The sequence below is a fragment of the Thalia democratica genome, chromosome 5 (assembly GCF_965202585.1).
Source record: "Thalia democratica chromosome 5, ktThaDemo2.hap1.1, whole genome shotgun sequence".
Taxonomy (NCBI): domain Eukaryota; kingdom Metazoa; phylum Chordata; class Thaliacea; order Salpida; family Salpidae; genus Thalia; species Thalia democratica.
Window position 1 is genome coordinate 52,465,007 of NC_139169.1, and position 20,345 is coordinate 52,485,351.

Genomic DNA, 20,345 nt, shown 5'->3' on the forward strand with positions numbered 1-20,345 from the left:
AGACTAAATAAATACTCTAATTTGACGAAATTTAAAAGGTATTACTACTGCAAGTTATATAATCGAATCAAAAAAAATGTAGCTGATTAAAAAAAAAGTAATAGATAATTAAAATTTTGATGTACATTTGCAATTTTTTGATCCTTATAAGATTTAAAACTGATAAAAAAAGTTTCTATAAATTATGGAATTTTTTTTTATTAAACAAAAACTTTGAGTCACTTGTTTGGAAAAAAGAACTTATTTTGTATATGAATGTGATATAAAACAATGCTTATAAAATGTTTAAATCTTCGTAAAAAAAGTATGTGTAAAACAAAGTAGTTTTAAGATATAATAAAATGAACAACACCAGTTTCTATTTATTCTAATTATGGTTATTGAAAACTAATATCTATACACTTGTTTTCAATATACTTTAATTTCAGAATCTAAATTTTTTTCACAAATAATACTACTGAATAAGATTTACAAATAACTTTTGTTTACATAGAAGAAGGTGACTACAAGATGATTTAGTTTACTTGTTATAAAAGTATGTGCATATGAAACAATAAATTAAACTATATGGAACAAAACGAGTCAAGTTCGAAAGTAAAAGATAACATATTAGGTGTACATTCGAAAGTTGATCATACCGAAAATCTTAACTAATAAAACAAAAATAAAAACTACAATAGTTAATACTTATTTCTAACTAATAATAGTTGATATTATTATTTTTTAGTATAATTTTTTTAAAATTATTTAAAGTTTCGAAACTTATTTTTATAATCTACTAAGTTATAGTATTGAACAATTATGAATTTTTTTTAATATTGGACATAAAACTAACTATAAAATGAATATATAACTTATAATTATATTAATCAAGTATAATGTTGGTTCATAATTTGTTGAAACAGATGTACTCTGGTCTTTAATAGAAATTACATTATTTATAGATTAATAACTATCATGTATATAAAATAGTTTTAATAATTAAAAAACCCTATCATATTGACGTCTTAAGTTGTTCTGAAAACAAGTATATGAAAAATAGAAAAATTACCAAAACTAGTAATAATAAAATTAAGAATAACAATCAACATGTTGATATAGAAATTTATAAAGTAGGAACTAGTGCCTGGTTAGCTTGTGCCTGTTTAAATGCTGCTTCCTAGTGAATCGCTTATCACATAGTTCGCATTGGTAAGGTCTGATATTAAAGTGAATTCGCTCATGAACTTTTAAATCTGAGGAGGTATAGAAAAATTTACCACATACTCTACATTCATGCCTCGGTTGCTGATGAAAAATCATGTGTTGCCTTAACCCGTTCTTCAGCTTAAATTTTTTTCCACACTCTGGACAGGGAAAATATTCATTTTTACTTTCCCCTATTGGTTGTTGTTCATCAGCTTTGCGGTCAACATTTGTCCCCTTTTCTTCATCAACTTGTTCATTTGACTTCAAGCTTGTTTGTTCTACGAATGCATCTTTTTCAGAATAATGCTTTTTTATAGCATGTTGGTCTGCGTAAGATTCTTGAAGAAAATCGCTGTTATCTTTTTCATGCTGTTGGTTCATGTGAGCAGTGGATTCTCCTTTAATAATCATGGACTTAGGATCGACTTCTGGATGATGTTGCTTTATATGCTTAGTCAGATCTCCCTTCCACGAATAGCGTTTTTCACAAATCGGACAACCGAATTTTTTAGACGGGTTCCAGTTTCGCTTAGGCGGAAGAAACTTTATACCTGTGTATGTTAGTTATTATTTAAAACTATGTTTTTCGTTGAAACTACTAAATTGATACTATTTTGACAGTTATTATGACAATTAAAGAGCATTGTTTTGTTGAAATTAAATATGTTTTGAATTGATTATTTTAAGTTATTTTATGAAAATTACTATTTGCATTATTTGCGTTGCTAGAAATTGGCCCTGAAACTTCGCTTCCAAAAAACTCATCAAATTGAAAACTCCTTGATTTTCGAATATCTTCAATGAACTTGCTGTTATGCTGAAGTTGAGTTGTTTCCCCGACAGACACGAGTTCTTTATTACATGATTGTATTATCAATGAAGAGGAGAAAGGAACACTTGTATTTTGTAATCCTAATTGATCATCTGCTCAATAAGTCTTGATTTACGAAAACTTAAGTTTTGTATATGTGTGATAATTAAAAAAGATGCAAAACTATTTTATATAGCAAAGTATACAAACTAAGTATTTATCCCAATATTTCCTTCCAATAATACTTTAAATAAAACAAAACCGAATATCAATCAAAGTAAAAATAGTAATAATTTTTAATTTGAAACATCTTAAATACACTTATCATATATACAAAGTAAACTTATATACAAAGTAAACTTATTTAAGTTTATATTTCAAATTTAGTTAGTAAGGCCCTTTTCTTAATCACTAACCATTAAATTTTTCGTCAGATTTTAATCCATTTTCGTTTGTTAAGCTTATCTCAAATGCGTCAGATTCTTTGTAGTTAATACTAAATACAAATTATTATTTAAATAACTTAAAGATGTATCATACAAAATGAAGAAATTAAAATATAACTTATTTAATATTTTGATAAAAAATAAAAATTTCACAACTATATACTTGAGCAAACAATATAATCTGTTAAAACTAATTGGGGTGAAATTAAACCTGGATATGTTGTTTTTAAGACTGTCTCCAAAAATTCCATTGTTTTTCTGAAGTTTAACAACTTTTTTTCCTAATTCATCGTATTTGTGTTCAAAATGAGCATCCGTGGATGTTAAATTGGAAATTAGAGTTTTGAGGTTTGTAAAAATAGACTCAAACTCTCCTTTTATGTTTTCACAATCACTTGAAGCAGAAGTCTTGTCCATATTAGTCTCTATAAAAAAAATTGCTCCGTTTTTGTAAATGGACACTAAGCACTGTTACTTTTTAATTTAAAAAAAAACTTAAAACAAATAATATTTAAACATACTAAATACAAAGTACTTTAATATTATTTCTGCAATAACTAAGATTTGAGCTAAAGCTAAATATTTATAACTTATATGAGTTAAAAGCTTCTACCAAAACTGCTTGTTTTAGAATAGAATTTTTGCCAGTCAAAGCCAATCTTCGAGTTTTTCGCACAACTGCTGTGACCTATGAAAGAGTTATTTAATGAACATCACTATTATAATATGTATTGTACAGAAAATACTTAGTGCGTTTAAAATTTTTACGTATAAACTAAAATAATAACATTTACAATGGACTTTTTATATAGTTTTAGAAGAAACCATTTATCCATAAAAATCGATTTACTATCATTTCTGAATCGCAACTTTTTCAAACTCAATCATTTTCAACACGGTTATATGAATTTTATGAATTTCAACTCAATTATTTCAAACTATTTATTATTGTGTTCATAAGAACTTAATTAGTTTAAGTCACAAATTTTTTTGAAGAACAGTTATGTAATACTCGAAATATATTATTCAAACTGTGTAGGTGTAAAATATGCACTAAGGTAAACTTTTGCACGAGTTGAATTCATTTTTAAACACTTTATTTTTATTTTTACTATTACTGTTACCCTTGTAATAATTATACAACAAACTCTTGTTTTTTATTAAAAAATTATTATCTTTTTTTACTATTACCCCTAATCCTTAGTCTTTTTTTTTTATAACTATCATTAATACCCCTAACCTTTACCTCAGGTAGGTAATTTTTTTAATTAGTTTTTTTTTTTATCCCCGTGCAAAAAATTAACCTTCGTGCAAAAGTGTCTTCGTTTGACCTGTCTCCATTCCAACTATACTTATTGTAGAAATAACCTTTATTATTTTTATATGGCTATATTAATCATAATAATTAAGCAGTCTATATTTAACTCAGCTTTGTATTTATTGTCATTTCGTTTGTGTTTGTATTCTATGAATACTTTTTTCATTAAAGACAAAAGAGTATATTTTATACAACATCTCTAATCAAACTATAATTAGTTTTAAAATAATGGAAAATAAGTTAGTATAGAATATATAAAACTCAAACTGTGTTACATTAAAAATAAAGAAACTAAATAAAGAAATCAAAAAACTGTTAATTAAACTTCTTATGCAACTAAGCTTATGCAGAAGTCAGTACAAAACAACTTTTTTTAACTAATAAATAAACTTAGGATTATAAAATTATAAAGAAAGTAAGAAATTGAACTAAATTGAAACTTAAGTACTATACATTAAGACACTAATTGAGATTTATACTGCACATAGAAAATGAAATAAGATCTTAAAATGTTTCGAGATTTAATAAAGATATAATTAAACTTAAATTCTTTAACAAATTAAATTAGAAAATTTTGACTATAATTGTTTTTGAATTTAAAATTGAAACAAATGTAAATTTTCGAGAGAGTTTGTTGCTTTTGCTTTTATATATAAAAGGATAAAAAGATTTCAATTATCAAATTTGAAATGATCAAGCTTGAAATTATCAAGTTTAAAATAGTTTTAAACGATCGAGTTTGAGATGACCTTGAGTTAGAAGTTATCAGCTTTCAGTAAAACTATACTTAGAATTTACTTAAAAACGTACTTTTTATGGCGTTTTTTTATTACTATAGACCATTTTATTCCACTTGTAACACTTACTTAATGGGCACTAAATTTTTAAATACTTTAAATACTAAATAAGTTTTTTAAAATTTAAATACTACTTTTTAAAATTTAAAGTAAAAAACTACCTTGGCAAATCAATTACCATCGACATAGTTTTACTTAATAAAAGTTTTAAATCTATAACTGCTTAATCCAACAAAGTATGCTTTAATACAAAAACAAACTATTTTTTTTTATTTCTAAAAGTATGATACTGTTTTAAAACGGAAATTTGGATAACAAACCTTTTATGAGATTAGTTTATATCAATGATTTGCTAAATGACCTTTTTTATAGATATACCATTATTTAACCGTTTCAATTTATTTGGTATCAACATACATAAATTTTAATAATTAAAAAAACTACTTTACTCTTTGTTTTACACTTTACACTGGTTATTGCTTATAGCTACTCACGTTAAACTTGTAAAAAACTACTTTGGTGAACACACAGATTAATTTAAACTCGTTAAAACTCACATTACCTCGTAAAAAAATTGAAACTTAACTAACTAAAATAATAAGCATAAATTAAAGTTTTTTTCGTTATATAGTACTTTTTTAAATAAGTATGTTGTAAAAAAAAGTTGCTAAAAACTTTAATTAAGTAGGTTACAATTACTAAAACTTTAATTTCTTATATAAATTCTAAAAAGCTGTCAATTGTTTTCTAATAAGTTAACAATTATAAAAATCATTATAAAACAGCAATATAATTGTCTAACTAAAACAAATAATCAATTTTATAACGATTTCTATTAATCAGTTAAAACCTCTGACAAACCATTTATTATTACATCAGAATCATCAGTTAAATTACTAAATATATCATCAGAATTAAGATCATCAAAAGTTCCAAACAATAGTATATCTTCTTTTTTTTTAGAAGATTCTTCAAGTTTTCTATTCAAAAAATTAATAATTACACATGCTTTATCAAAAGTGTAGCAAACAGAATTAAGTTTTCTAATTTCCTTACAGGTATTTAAAGGTATACTTTTTTGACCATTTTTGGTAGTAAGCTAATTTCAAATTAAAAAAAGTGTTTTTTGATAGATTTAAACTACTTAAACTTTGATATTATTATTTGTTTGTTTTATTCTATTGAACCAGTACTAAAATTTAGAATCAGTTTCTTTAAATTGTTTCTCATATGATTCTCATAAAGCCTTATTATGTTTATATAATAACTAAATAGCTATACAATCTAGTTAATATTCAAAAAACAAGTAAAACTTTAGAAATTAAAAGCTATATTTACATGTCTAACATAAGTATTGAACCATATTATTAGATAATTTCAAAAAATACTAAATGACTTGAGTTAACAACTTATTGTGTTGTATATAAATTATCTAAGAACCTGATGTTTTTTGAAATGTTTAAACTAAAATTAGAATTTCTTAATTGGAACTCAAATCGAAAAACTTTAAAAAAAACATTAGAAAAATATATACGAACTTTAAAATAAATTATGAAAACAATAATTTTGAATTACTGGAACTACATATTCACGCTAAAACTGTCTGCTTGAAAAAGGTTTACCTCGAATCGTTTTTCTCTAACTTTGATAAGTATATAATACATTGGGCATAAAACACTGAATCAGACGTTTTTGATTTTCTCTTGCTCTTAATGTTCTCTTAATCTAAACACTGTTTATGTTGCAACAAAAATAGTTTCTTGTTGACTTAATCTACATACTTTACATTCAAAACGATGAAAATAATTTTTTTTAAAGTACTTTCATTTTTAAGTAAAAATTCAATTATCAATTACTGATTAAAAACTTGTAATACTTTTTTTAAGTATAAAAATTCTAAATTTTACTGTTATAATTTTATAAAAAAAATTATATTTCTTTTTTGATTACAGGTTTTTCCATTATTTTTTGTACAAAATTCCTCAAACTCCAGGTTTTGTGGCAACTGAAGAAAATCTCCTTGTGTTTAAATACTTAATTAACAACGAAAAATTTGAAACGATAATAACTATAAACACGTATATATAATATATATAATATGAACATTGTTATATAATAAAATTAGCTACAGTTCAATTATGCTACAGCTTATTTTAATTGTATATCAAAGTTCATATTATATATACGTGCTTAAATTTATACTTATTATCGTTGTAGATTTTTGTAATACTGAACCACCCGTTTGAAGGTGCAGTCAAAAATACTTCCACAATTAAATCGTTTAAGAATTAACGTCCAAGACATTGTAAGACTTTGTAGTTTACTCGATCAGACTTATATCAATACTTTGGCTAACTCAAGCAAAGCGGAGATAATTTGTAAATCTCTAAGCAACTTTTTTTTTGAATAGTTACATAAACTGATTATCTAACAAGTAAGTACTAAATTCCATTTGTTTAGTTAGACTTAAATATTAGTTTCTTGCGAATATCCATTCCTGGTTTGTTAAAATAAGAACAAATCCTGTAGTAGAATGTCTTGGAGACTGTTTTTGATGGTCGTGCAGTGCATTTTGTTGCTTATTGTATGTCTGCAAAAACATCTCAGCTTTGCTGAAGATAGCAATAATAGAATTAATATTTATTATAATATGAAAATAAAAAGGGATCCTTTAAAATAAAATATAACCAACTTTTTTTCTTTTTTATAGACTTCTTTAATTCCTTTTAGAGTTGATGTCAGTTCATTACAAGAGTTTTCTAAATAACTTGTTTTGTTTAACTGCTCGAAAACTACCTATAAATTATATAAGGTACAAAAAAGTCATTTAAATTTTCAATTTATCTTACTTCATATATAAAAACTCATATAATTTGTAGCGAAGTACATTAGTTTAAATTATTATATAGGCTGTTTGTAGTTAATTTTTTTTTCCATATAAAATGAAATCAATAAAAACTATAGATATTTCATCAAACATCTACTCTATTAACAGTAAAATATTTTAGTACTAAATTTATTTAACTTTTAAATCTATATTACTGCTAAACTGTTAAAAGCTTAAAATAAACTGTTTTGAAGACAACTTTTTAACTAGTTAATATGTTATGTTCTCAAAAGTAAAACAAAAGCTTCACTTTTGAATAAAAAATTTTAAAATTTAAAATACCATATCAAATTTTTTACACTTTATGTGATAACTAATTAAAAGCATTTAAATTTTAGGGTGTTGTATTAGAAAGAAAGTACTTGCGTAAAAAAAATAATTTGGAAGTAAGAAATGTTAAGTAATTTTAGTTTTCTTTAACTTTTAATGAAAATGTAAAAAAAAAATAAGTCGTCAGTTTAAGCAGATTAGAAAGTAGAATTTAGAGACCTTTAAAAAAAAAGTTAAACTTCAAATTGGCTAATGTATTATTATTTAAACATTTCATACTTACTATTTATAATCTAAAAAACCTAAAAATCTTACAACCAGCTGGTTATTGGGCTAAAACTAAAAACATTATTAGTGCATTAAGCCTTGTGAATATACTTTTTTAATCTAATAACATTGGCTGTTACTATTGGTAGTTATTTGTACACCGCTAGTAGATTAACTTCTAAAATTTAAATAAATTTATAAATAGACATTTCAAATAACAAGTTTTATTTTAAAAATAAATAAGGTTTTTGTTGTTATCTTAAACCAAAACCGTACTGACTCAATTAAACAAGTTATAATAGTTTACTTGAAAGTTGTATTTAAAAACTAAGTTTTAATAGTACTTACTACCTACACTTTTATGTGAATTGATAGTGATACGTTAATTATTTTTGGCAGGTGCAATAAAATGATTTAATAATTTAAATAAGCTATCAAGATTTAGTTTGAAGCTAATAAATAAAAGTTATAAGATAACTCAATGAAGAACTAAAAAAATAAAAAATGTTTTAAAAACAGTAAACCTTACTTAATTTTAATTAACACTTTTGTCTAGCAAAATTGTTTTAAAAGTCAGCAACTCTTAACTTAAATGTTTACAACTTTTCTAAATCTCATTGTTAATTAAAACCAAAAAAATGCATAACCAAAGACTTGAAATTATGCAAAGTTTTCAATCTTATTTTAATACAGGTAAAAACAACAGTTCTTTTGCTGGATTCAGAGTTACCAAATGTTTTTGGCAAATTTTCTCCAGGTTTTCAAAATTTCCTCTAGATTTTTAAAAATACACACTTTTGGTTCTATTTTAGTTTAAAGTTAAGTTTAAGGTAAGACACTGTGTTGAATAGTATAAAAACATTGAAAAGATACTGAAAAGCTACTTTAAATGTGTTTTTTAATAAAAAATTCTTGATGATGACAAAAAAAATTCATTTATATTATAGATATTTTGTGTCAAATCGAAATTTTACTACTTAACGTTAACATGTTAAAAGTGTTAAAAATTCCAAGTTTTTAAGCCTGAATTGTCAAATTCCAGGTTTTAACAGGTTTCAAGGTTTTTTGGCAACCCTGTAGATTCAATCATCTTACTTACATTGCGACAATGGCTTTATGAATAATATCATTTTTGATTATTATTAATGGGATTATATTGTTTATTGAACAACAAAAATAAGCGCTAAAAATATTTAGTCCTAGGACCTGGTGCTTGAAAAAACCTTTCAGTTATCGAGTCGTACACCACTTGGATACCTTTTAACGTCATGTCCATGAAAAATACTACTATCACTGCTCTAATCCCTTGCTACTCTGCCACTGCTCTAATCCCTTGCTACTCTGCCACTGCTCTCACCACTTACCACACTGGAACTTAATCAAGTATTATAAATCATGAACATAAAATAAACTATTTCTTTACCACATAGTTAATAATACACATGTGAGATCGTTAGAGATTTTAATGGGCATAAGGGGGTCCAACATTTTTTTACTAAAAATAACATTGGATCTTATATGAAAGCTAAAAGTACAAACTACAAGCCAGTTTTTATAGAATAAAAAAATCATATTTAACTTTTGAGATATTGTAATTTTTATAAAAAGTTTCTGATATAAATGTATGAACCTAAAATTTTTTGAGGTCAATTTTCTTGAAAATTTAAAAATTACCAAAAATCTAATTTCACCTTCATTTTTTAAGCTAGAGACCTCAAACTTTCAGAAAACGTTTCTTTTATAATTTTAAAAACTTTGAACGTTGTTATTCTTAAAAAAAAATAATTTTACATAAACAACAAAAAAAAAAGTTGTTATTTAAATAAAAATTCTGTTTAAAAAAAATCCTGCATTCAATCTTTTTAAAATTTATAAATAGACTTTCTGTGAAAGTTTGAAGGATATTGCTTGAAAAATGAAGAAGGAGATAGATTTTACTGAAATGGTCATTTTTTGCATTTTTAATTTGCGCTTTCCATAAGGAACCTATTGAATTCACCAACTTTGATCGCTAATATCTCAAAAATTCTTTAAATTTTTTAAGTGGTTAAAATGTCTGATACTCAATTGAAATTAAAAATAAACTTTTTAATTTTCCAAAAAGCACAATTTTACAAACAAAATTTGCATACTTGGGGTGATTATGACGTCAAAATACATCAAAAGCAGTTAATATGTCTTTGAATTTATGTCAATTAGTATAAGCTTTCATTTAAGATATAAAGTATAAGTCTAGGACATGTAAAAGTGATTTTATTACTGTTTAAGTCAAAAAATCAAAAATTATGTGATTTTTGGAGTTAAAATTAGTTTTTTGGGCAACATACCTCTTTTTTTGCAATTTTTTTTTTAGATCCTTTTTAATGAAGCAAAAACACATTCAAATCATATGGACTCATAAGTCCAGCAAAAATCACCTAAGTACTCCCTACCCCTACTGATAGCTCAGATAAAACTCTTCAACTTTTAAGATCAAGGTGGACGCTCCCCCTTATGCCCTTAATATATTCTAAAAATTCAATAAGACCCTGAAAAAAAAAATTTCAAATGCAAATATTTTAAAGAACAACATTAGCAAAATCTATTTTTAGTAATGATAAACTTTCTTATTAAGAGCATGTTTGTATCAAATTTCCTGGCTTTTCTGACTTTGTGGCAGCTCTGATTAATTCTTTGAGTACAACATACATAGCTAATTTTTGCTGATAGCCAGTCTATTGATAAGAGGTAGACCTTTTTTAATTAATCTGTTTTGTAGAGTTAATTTTGGCCATCAGAAACTTTTTATGAGTCAAACTTTCTTTCAACTTTTCAGATATGAAAAGTTAAATTTAGTCAGTTCAATAGATTCTGTATGCAATGGGCAAACCAAGGCAAAACGAACTTTTTTTTTTGTCTTTTTAAAGCCTTTTCTGAATATTTAGTTAGCTTTTACTATGTTGAAACAATTTGCTTTAAATACTTTAAAACCCACTTTTTTTTTAATCTAAATTTTTAGTGCACTGAAATTTTTCCTCTATATAATTTCATAATTATGTCACAGTTTTTTTTTTTTTGTGTCATTTTTGTATTAATGTTAAGCAAAGTGCAACTCAATTTGAGTTAGAGCTGAGTATTACAAAGAATTTCATTGTTTGTATGATACATATGTACTGCTTTTTTTTTATTTAAAATATTGAAAATAAACTATTTAAAAGTCCTTCAAGTGGGTTCTGTGGAAGGTGAGTTAGTTTATCTAATCTAAAAAATATAACAGAATACAATTTTTTTTTCTTAAATTTATTTTAGTAAAGCACTTAGTTAACTTTTAACATTTGATTGTTACACCATATATATTTCAAAACTTTAAACTACAGTATGATTTTCTTTCAATTTGTATTTATTTCACTATTAATAAGATACAATTTCTGATGAGCCTTACTACGAAAGTACTAAAATAAATTAAAAAAAAAGGAAATGTATTCTGGTAAATTTTTAAATAAGTTAATCATCAGAAAAAAGCTGTTTATCTAATCATTTAATTTTTTAAATATATATATATATATATATATATACATAACAAATAAAAGCTTAGTTAAAAAACCTGTTTTAGCCTGTTCATATGAAAGAGTGACTCTTGATGAAAGTTTGTATTTATTTGCTTGGAATAATCAACTTGTGGTAGCATTTCAAAAGCGTTTACACAATCAGTAGGTTGCATAGTGTTGCTACTCATTTCATGCCAACCATTTACGGGACTTAAGTTTCTATAATCAGCTGCAAGTTGTAAAAATACTTTTATAACTTTTACATAACTTTTAACTGATTTAAATGCATATATCTTTTATACTTAAAAAAAATTAATAGTTATGAGTCTTTATATCACCTATCTCAAACATTTTTAAACAATTTTATACTTTACTAAAAATGAGTACAAAGCTTGAAAAAACAAATTGTTTTACCAAAAAAAAACCACATGCTTAAATAAATATTTTTTTTTGGCACAAACCTGCGCAAATATCTTAATAACAATCTTACAAATCAATCAAAATTACTATGTGTAAGTAAGAAAAAGAATACAGATTTTATGCAAGTATACTGCTCTAAAAATTTATAAAAATAAACTTTTGAATATGCAATGCAACCTATTATAGTTTGTTTTCTAAACTTAAAAACATATTTTAAAGGTTATATACTTTAGCCATGTATAATAACATTAAAATTAATATTGATAAATTAATTATTTATGCTTAGAGATTATGTTAAAAACATATTATAAGACTAATAAATTCTGGTAAAATTTTAGGTCTTAAAGTAAAGTTTTACGAGCCTCCTTTTTATTGTTAACCTTTTAAATTTAAAGTTTTTATGTAATACTTATATTCAAATTTTGTAGTTTTCAAATTATATTCAAATTTTTTCAAAATATTTTTAAGTAGTCTATAAAACATTCATTATCATTATTAAAAAAAAAATTTTGACTACTTAAGTAGATTTTGCAATTGAAAACTTATGGTTATCCTTAAGTTTATTGTATTACTTATCTTGATTCAAACTTAAAAGCTTACATTAAAATAATAAAACAACAAACTGACTGTTTGTTTAAAATGAATAGCTTAAAAAAGCTATTTTTATATACAACTATTTTTAAATTTGCTTACAGATAACGTTTAAATGAGTATCTTCAGATCAAATTAAGTTTTATTGGCAAAATTCAAATAAAATACAAAAATTTACACTATTATGTGCTAAATAAATTAAATTAATTAGTCTATTTTTAAAAACACTTTTTTACAAGTAAAGCTATTTTCTGTTTTTAAATAGTTTGTTCTTATTCTTAGTTTTAGCTTGCTCTATTTTTAGTGATTGTATTTTTTTTTTAAGTACATATTTTGGTTATGGAAGCAGGGTCGTTGCCTTTATTATATTTTGTATTGTGCTAGCTTTTTTTCAATTGTATTGATTTTGTGTTTTATCAAGCTACACGTTGTTTTATTTTATTTCATAAAATTTTGCAGCAGGTTCTTTTTAACTCTATTTTAACTTGAGTTTTTGTTTGCATCTTTTAGTTCCCATATGTTATTTGTTATTTTGTTTTTATAGGTTTAGGTTCCCTATACTTTTTTTGTGTTTGAGACAAAGACTGTTATAATTTAAAATGAGCTTTTCTGCAAAACTAAAACAAAATCAAAAAAATAACAAATTGTGTAACTTATGATGCGTGGAAAAATAAGAAAGAAAAAACAATTAGCACTAAAAAAAGAAAATAATGACATAACCCTGCCTCCTTAACTAAAATAACTTGCCAACATGTAATTGAATAGAACAAAAATCAACTAAAAATAGAAGCAAGCCAAAAGTTAGTTTAGGAACAAACAATAAAAAACAGAAAATAGCTTTATTTGTATAAAAAATGTTTTTTCAAATAGACTAACCAAACTTATTTAAATTATTCAATATCTCATAATATGAACTTTTGGGAACTTCTTTAATTTTTGCCAAAAAAACTTTATTTGATCTGAAGATACCAATTTAAGGTTAAACAGCTGTAAGAAGATAAAAAATAGTTGTTTTTTTATATAAAAAATTATTATTATGCAGTTTGCATAGAGCACTTTGACTATTAACAGTTTAAAAAAAAATTCTCATTACACATACAGTATATATATAAGATGTAACACTAAAAGGTGTTAAATCCTAGAGGTCCTGATAAGCTAAGCTTATTGGAATATATACCACAGATGTTTTTGTGTTAAAACTTTATTCTGACTAACGGCGCTTAACTGCTCTCAAATAAATTTAAGAAAAGATCTTCGGAGTCTATAAAATATTAACACATATTAGAAATAAAAGCATGTATTATTATTTATTATGTATATAGTGTTTATGTGAGTAGTAACTATAAACGAACTTTATGGCTTAAAATCAAAGTTTGGAATAAAAACATAAAAATATAAAATTGTCTACAAAAATTACAAATTTAATAAAAGTACACACTAACCTCAAACAAGCTCTAAGAATAGGCAAGTTTTAAAAAATGAAAATTAAATTAAGTTGTGCAGAAATGTGACGTCATAATAAATTTAACAAATTATCAATAAGTTTTTCAGCTTAAAAACAAACTATGCAACAAAAAGTTTACTAAAAATTCAAACTAGATTGAAAATATTTATACATCCACGGTATATAATAAAGTAGAAAAAACATGTAGTATTAAACTTGATGTTTGTGATTGTATATGAAAACATTATGAATTAAATAAGTGCATAAGTAGACAGAGTTACTTAAAGTAGAATCGTTGGTTGTGAGGACAAATATTTGATAAATCAAAAAACGAAGCACGCGTTTTTTTACAGGTTTGGTAAAAGGCAAAACATGGAGTGGAGTATTTTTTCAAAGATAAAACATACATCCAACAAAGTAAGTAAAATTTGCCCAATTTGCAATACAGAAAGCAGTAATTGCAGCAGAAGATAAAGACATACTTTTGAACAAGCAACAAGATTTATCCAATATTTGTCATCACAACCAACGATTCTACTTTAAATAACTCTGTCTACTTATGCACTTATTTAATTCACAACGTTTTCATATACAATCACGAACATTAAGTTTAATACTACATGTTTCTTCTATTTTATTATATACTGTGTATATTGTACTGTATAAATATTGTAAATTTAGTTTAAAATTTTAGTAAACATTTTGTTGCATAGTTTGTTTTTAAGCTGAAAAACTTATTGATTAATTTGTTTAATTTATTATGACGTCACATTTCTGTACAACTTTATTTATGTTCCTTTTTTAAAAACTTGTCTATTCTTAGAGCTTTTTTGATGTTAGTACATGCTTTTATTAAATTTGTAGTTATTGTAGACAATTTTATATTTTTATGTTTTTATTCTAAACTTTGTTTTTAAACCATAAAGTTCGTTTATAGTTACTACTCACATAAACACTATATACATAATAAATAATAATACATGCTTTTATTTCTAATATGTGTTAATATTTCATTGACTCCATAGATCTGTTTTTAAATTTATTTGAGAGCAGTGAAACGCCGTTAGTCGGAATAAAGTTTTAACACAAAAAAACATCTGTGACACATATATATATTTTTTCTTTTTTGGATTCATTTGTTTTATATAAAAACAGTTTTTTTTTATTACTGCTGATAGCTGTTTTGACTGAAATAGCAAACAAAATGTATTGTAATAATAAAAGTAGTGTAATAAAGCAAAGACGCATATGTACTTTAAAAAATAAAAATAAATAAAAATGACAGCTAAGAATAAGAACAAATAATACAAAAAAATAACTTACTTTACAATAGCAACTTTTAAATCAACAGGACAAAGTTTATTAAATTGCCACAAAATGTATACTTGTAATTTTTTTTTTCATTTACCATACACTGTATTTGCTTTGATAACTGAGACTATTTGAGTCAAAACAGCTGTCAGCAACATCAATTTAAAGTTGTTTTTCATAAAAAGAAATAGTTAACTCCGCAACAATTAGTTGCATAGAGAACTCTAAGAATTACAATCAAAAACACAATACTTATGTACATATGTGTGCATATATATTTTATATATATAAATATATACAAATTAATTAAGTTGCACAAAAATAAACTTCTCTTGGAACAACCGCTTCTGCGTTCAACACGCGTCCTCAGCAAAATATTTTATTCAATTAAAGGCAAACTTCTAAGTACCGTTACAAAGTAATAAAAATTAGATATTACATAATAATAAAATAGTTATTTAGTGCATTTTGAACAACAGTCAAAGGGATTAATTTTTACACTGAATATTTGTACTGTAGAATATTTAATAATTACATCATAATATTTTTTGTCTTTTAGTATAACTTTTGTACCATTGTTTAACAAAGTGCTATTTATTTAAGGGCATGGGGGGGGGTAAACACCCTTTTTTGGTTTTTGATCTTATTTCATATAGTTTTTACTAAGCTACAAGATGCTTTTTACAGATTTAAAAAATTCAAAACAACTTTTGAGATATAGCCGGTCAAAGTTGGAGCTGACAATAGGTTCCTTATGGGAGGCGCAAACTAAAACAGCAAAAATAGATTATTTCACTAAAAATCTATCTTCTCCTACGTTTTTTGAGATAACTACCTCAAACTTTCAGGAAGTGTTCCTTGATATATTTAGAAAATTCTGTTGGAAGGAATTTAAAAAAAAAATTTAAAAAAAAAAAATTATATAAAAAATAAACAAAAAAAACAGTTTCTTTTTTTGTTTTTTTATTATAAAAATTTTTTCAAATAATTTTTTTTGAAATTCCTTCCGACAGAATTTTTTAAATACTGCAAGGAACATTTCCTGAAAATTTGAGGTAGTTATCTCAAAAAACGTAGGAGGAGATATATTTTTAGTGATTTCTAGTTATTTGCCATTTTAGTTTGCGCCTCCCATAAGGATCCTATTGTTGCCTCCGACTTTGACCAGCTATATCTCAAAAAATATTTTGAAATTTTTAAATCTGTAAAAAGCATCTTATAGCTTAGTAAAAACTTTATAAAATAAGATCAAAAACCAAAAAAGGGTGTTTACCCCCCCCCCCCTATGCCCTTAAAACCATACCAGTTGTAGATTATAAAGTTTTTTTTTGTTTTTAAGAAAAGTATTGGTTTATTTTAAATCAAATTTTCTTAATAAATTATTTATAAGCCCTCAACTGGGCTCTGTGGAAGATAATTTAGTTTATATTATCACATTATTTTCTATATATGTATGAATATATAAAGTAATAAAACAAATGTATATGCACTGCTTTGGTTTATTACCTGGTTTTGGTGAGCGTTAGCTAACCTTGTCAAATAAATTCAAAACAGTAAATAACATTTAGACAATGGCAGTAATGTTATATATGTATGAATAAAAACTAACAATCATCATTGAACTGAGGAAAACCATGGTAGTCCATTTCATTTTGAAAATTTGATCCCATAAAATATGCCTAAATTTTAGTTTGTTAATGACAACAAGCTGAAATTTTTCGGTATTTTAAATACTTATTTATGACTTTTCAAAACTCAAAACTATGAATAAGTTTCTACAGATTCTAAACTAAATGTTGTTTATTATGTTTAATCAGAGTTATAAAGAAAACGCAAGAGACTACTAATTTAAACCTCTAAAAACTGTTTTTTTTTAGTTTTTTTGTTATAAAAATTTTATTTTTTAGTTTTTTTAAAATTTCTTCCGACAGAATTTTCTAAATATATCAAGGAACATTTCCTGAAAGTTTGAGGTAGTTATCTCAAAAAACGTATGAAAAGATAGATTTTTAGTGATTTCTATTTATTTGCTGTTTTAGTTTGTGCCTCCCATAAGGATCCTATTGTTGCCTCCAACTTTGACAAGCTATATCTCAAAATTATTTTGAATTTTTAAAAGCCGTAAAAAGCATCTTGTAGCTTAGTAAAAACTATATAAATTATGATCAAAAACTAAAAAAGGTGTTACCCCCCTATGCCCTTAATATAGGTTTTTTGCATTTAGGTTTCAACCATGGGGTATATAAATGTCTAAAAACCTGTTCATAAACTTTGTTTATCTAAACTTTATATGGCTACTTTAAATATTTTTATTCTAAGAAATGTATGCAAATGGGTATGCAAATGTGAACTGCAGTGTTTTTTTACACTAAATAGATAAACTGTAACATATTTGTTGTTAATATTGTAATAAAAGTACAATTGTTTAGTTCATGATTGTTTTCCTACTTTTTTTTATTGTTGTTTTATTTGAATTTTATAATAAAAAACTTATTTCAATTTATATTATTTTTGTATATGTACTAACTATTTTTTTTTTTTTATTCAAACTTTTTAAAAATTTGATTTTCAACACAGCAATTTTAGGTTTGAAAAAGTTAAGAGGCAGTGCGTACTTAAGTTGTAGACTACTGTAGTTTTAAAGTAATTGTTTTGATAAATATTTTAAAAGTTTAACTATTTTATTGTAACTTTTTACAGTTGGTTTGCTTTTGTTTGATTTTTTATCTATTAATTTTTAATAATTAATTTTTATTTTTTTTAAACAAAACAATGTTTCACTCGTTTGAAGACGAGATCTTCAGTTGTTAAAATCTGTAAAAATTTATATAATAACATGTAGGAAGACATTATGCTAAATTTGTAACAAAAGAAAAATAAAAAAATAATAAATAAAATTATAACAAAAAACTGAATAAAATCTAATTAAAACTTATAGCTTAAAGTTACTAGTATACGAAGTTTATGTTGTTTGGTTAGATTTACATAAATGTAAGTTACTTAATAATTATATAATCTTAAAACTTAAACAGTCAGATAAAGAAATAAATATATTTATAACAGTAAACAGAAATGTAGTTCTAGTATTAACTATTGGTTATTTCAAAATTCAAACTGTACAGCTTACACTTGATTATTACTTTATTTTAAATTTTATAAACTTTCTAATGTTTTTATTATAATATAACTTTATCTTTGATTAAAATGTTAATAATAATAATAATAATAATAATAGTAATAATAATAATAATAGTAATAGTAATAATAATGATAGTAATGATAGTAATAATAGTAATGATAGTAATGATAGTAATGATAGTAATGATAGTAATGATAGTAATGATAGTAATGATAGTAATGATAGTAATGATAGTAATGATAGTAATGATAGTAATGATAGTAATGATAGTAATGATAGTAATAATAGTAATAATAGTAATAATAGTAATAATAGTAATAATAGTAATAATAGTAATAAAAGTAATAATAGTAATAATAGTAATAATAGTAATAATAGTAATAATAGTAATAATAGTAATAATAGTAATAATAATAATAATAATAATAATAATAATAATAATAATAATAATAATAATAATAATAATAATAATAATAATAATAATAATAATAATAACAATAATAATGTTGAATGCCATAACTTTACAATAAAATATTTATTATGAAATGTGAACTAGTAATTTTGTTAATAAGTCATGCAACAGAAAAAAAGTTTATAACATAAATTAAATACCTATGCAAACTTCTTTACCAGCCAAATAGATTGATTATTTTATTATCCTTAAAGCGTTTACTGTTTTCAAAATTTCTATTATGACAACTTTAAGTTAAGTACACTCTTGCTAATCCAGCCAAGTTGGGTAAGCTTTTTTGTAGATATGGTCATAATAGTCTTTGGAAGAATAAGAACAAAAATTGTTTTTTTTTTGTTTAACAATAATATATCATTTATATGTAATTCATAATATAAATGTTTGCCAAATGTTCTGTTAATTTTATCAAGGTTGCCATTTATTTTTTTAAACTTTTTTCCAGGTTTTCCAAATTTCATCCAGGATTTTAAAAGTACACATTTTTGGGTCTATTTTTAGTTTTAAGTTATTTTCTATTAAAGTAACTGTGTTAAATAGAATAAAAGCATTGAAAAATACTGTAAAGTTACTATAAATGTGATTACTAATAAAAAAAATTTTTGATGATGACAAAAAATCTTAATTATATGATAGATTTTTTGTGTCAAATCAAAATTTTACAACTGAAAATGTTTAAGATATTAAAAACTCCAGGTTTTTCCAGGTTTTTTGATCAAATTTCCAGGCTGGTTGATAATATATTATGATCTGATGTTTTGTTGTGTATTTTAGTTTACTTTACTTGTTTTAGACTTAATAATTACAAATATTATATAGTTTTATAACGGTTGGATTTGATATTAAGTATTTTTACCTATTATTAACTATTATCTGTAGAAATTATTTTATTTTAATGAAAATAATGTATACACCCACTTTATTCTATGCTTCTATTCTTTCATTACAGTAATTATTTTTTACAGAACCCAGTTAAAGTGTGTTGATTTGTTAACACACAGAAACATATGTTGGTACAATAAAGGAAGATTACTGTACAATTTGTTTTTATTTATATTCCAGTGAAGTTACTTTTTTAGGATCTTTTGTTAGCAAACGATTAAACCTATATTTTGAACAGTTATTTATATGATAGATTTTTTGTATCAAATCGAAATTTTACTACTGAAAATATTAAAACTATTTAAAATACCAGGTTTTTCCAAGTTTTTTCATCAAAATTCCATGTTTTTTTCAAAATATCTCAAATTCCAGGTTTTTCCAAGTTTTTTTTGCCTAAATTGTCAAATTCTAGGTTTCCAGGTAAAGTGGCAACCCTGTGTTTATGTTATCTTAATTTCATTATACAGAAATTCTACAGCATTATTTACAAGAACTTTTTGCTATATTTTCAAAGCTAATATAATATTCAATAAATATTCAAAATTCGAAACTAATCCTTGGTTAATACAGATCCTAGC

General features: G+C 24.1%; 1 protein-coding gene across 2 annotated transcripts; it reads right to left on the minus strand.

Moving 5' to 3' along the window:
- Window positions 1-826: 826 nt before the first annotated feature.
- LOC145835691 (uncharacterized) lies at window positions 827-19,239 on the minus strand. Of its 2 annotated transcripts, XM_082943388.1 has the most exons (10): window positions 19,029-19,239; window positions 16,887-16,956; window positions 11,568-11,740; window positions 7,253-7,356; window positions 5,422-5,540; window positions 3,059-3,133; window positions 2,657-2,870; window positions 2,416-2,495; window positions 1,894-2,112; window positions 827-1,739 (listed from the first exon to the last, which is right to left on the minus strand). In XM_082943388.1, exons 2-10 carry the CDS (start codon window positions 16,945-16,947, stop codon window positions 1,120-1,122), a joined length of 1,665 nt encoding a protein of 554 aa, XP_082799514.1. In that variant the 5' UTR covers window positions 16,948-16,956; window positions 19,029-19,239; the 3' UTR covers window positions 827-1,119. The 2 variants fall into 2 exon arrangements, with proteins under 2 accessions (XP_082799514.1, XP_082799513.1); XM_082943387.1 differs by lacking the exon at window positions 19,029-19,239 and having other exon boundaries at window positions 16,887-16,987.
- Window positions 19,240-20,345: the final 1,106 nt, after the last annotated feature.

Bases quoted from the DNA above. Each gene is read 5' to 3' on its own strand.
- LOC145835691 (XM_082943388.1), bottom strand. From the start codon at position 16,947: ATGGGATCAAATTTTCAAAATGAAATGGACTACCATGGTTTTCCTCAG. The intron at 3,134-5,421 runs GTTTGTCAGAGG...ACTCTTTCATAG, and splicing joins TTCTGATGTAATAATAAATG to GTCACAGCAGTTGTGCGAAA. The intron at 2,113-2,415 runs GTTAGTGATTAA...CTTATTGAGCAG, and splicing joins ATCTGACGAAAAATTTAATG to ATGATCAATTAGGATTACAA.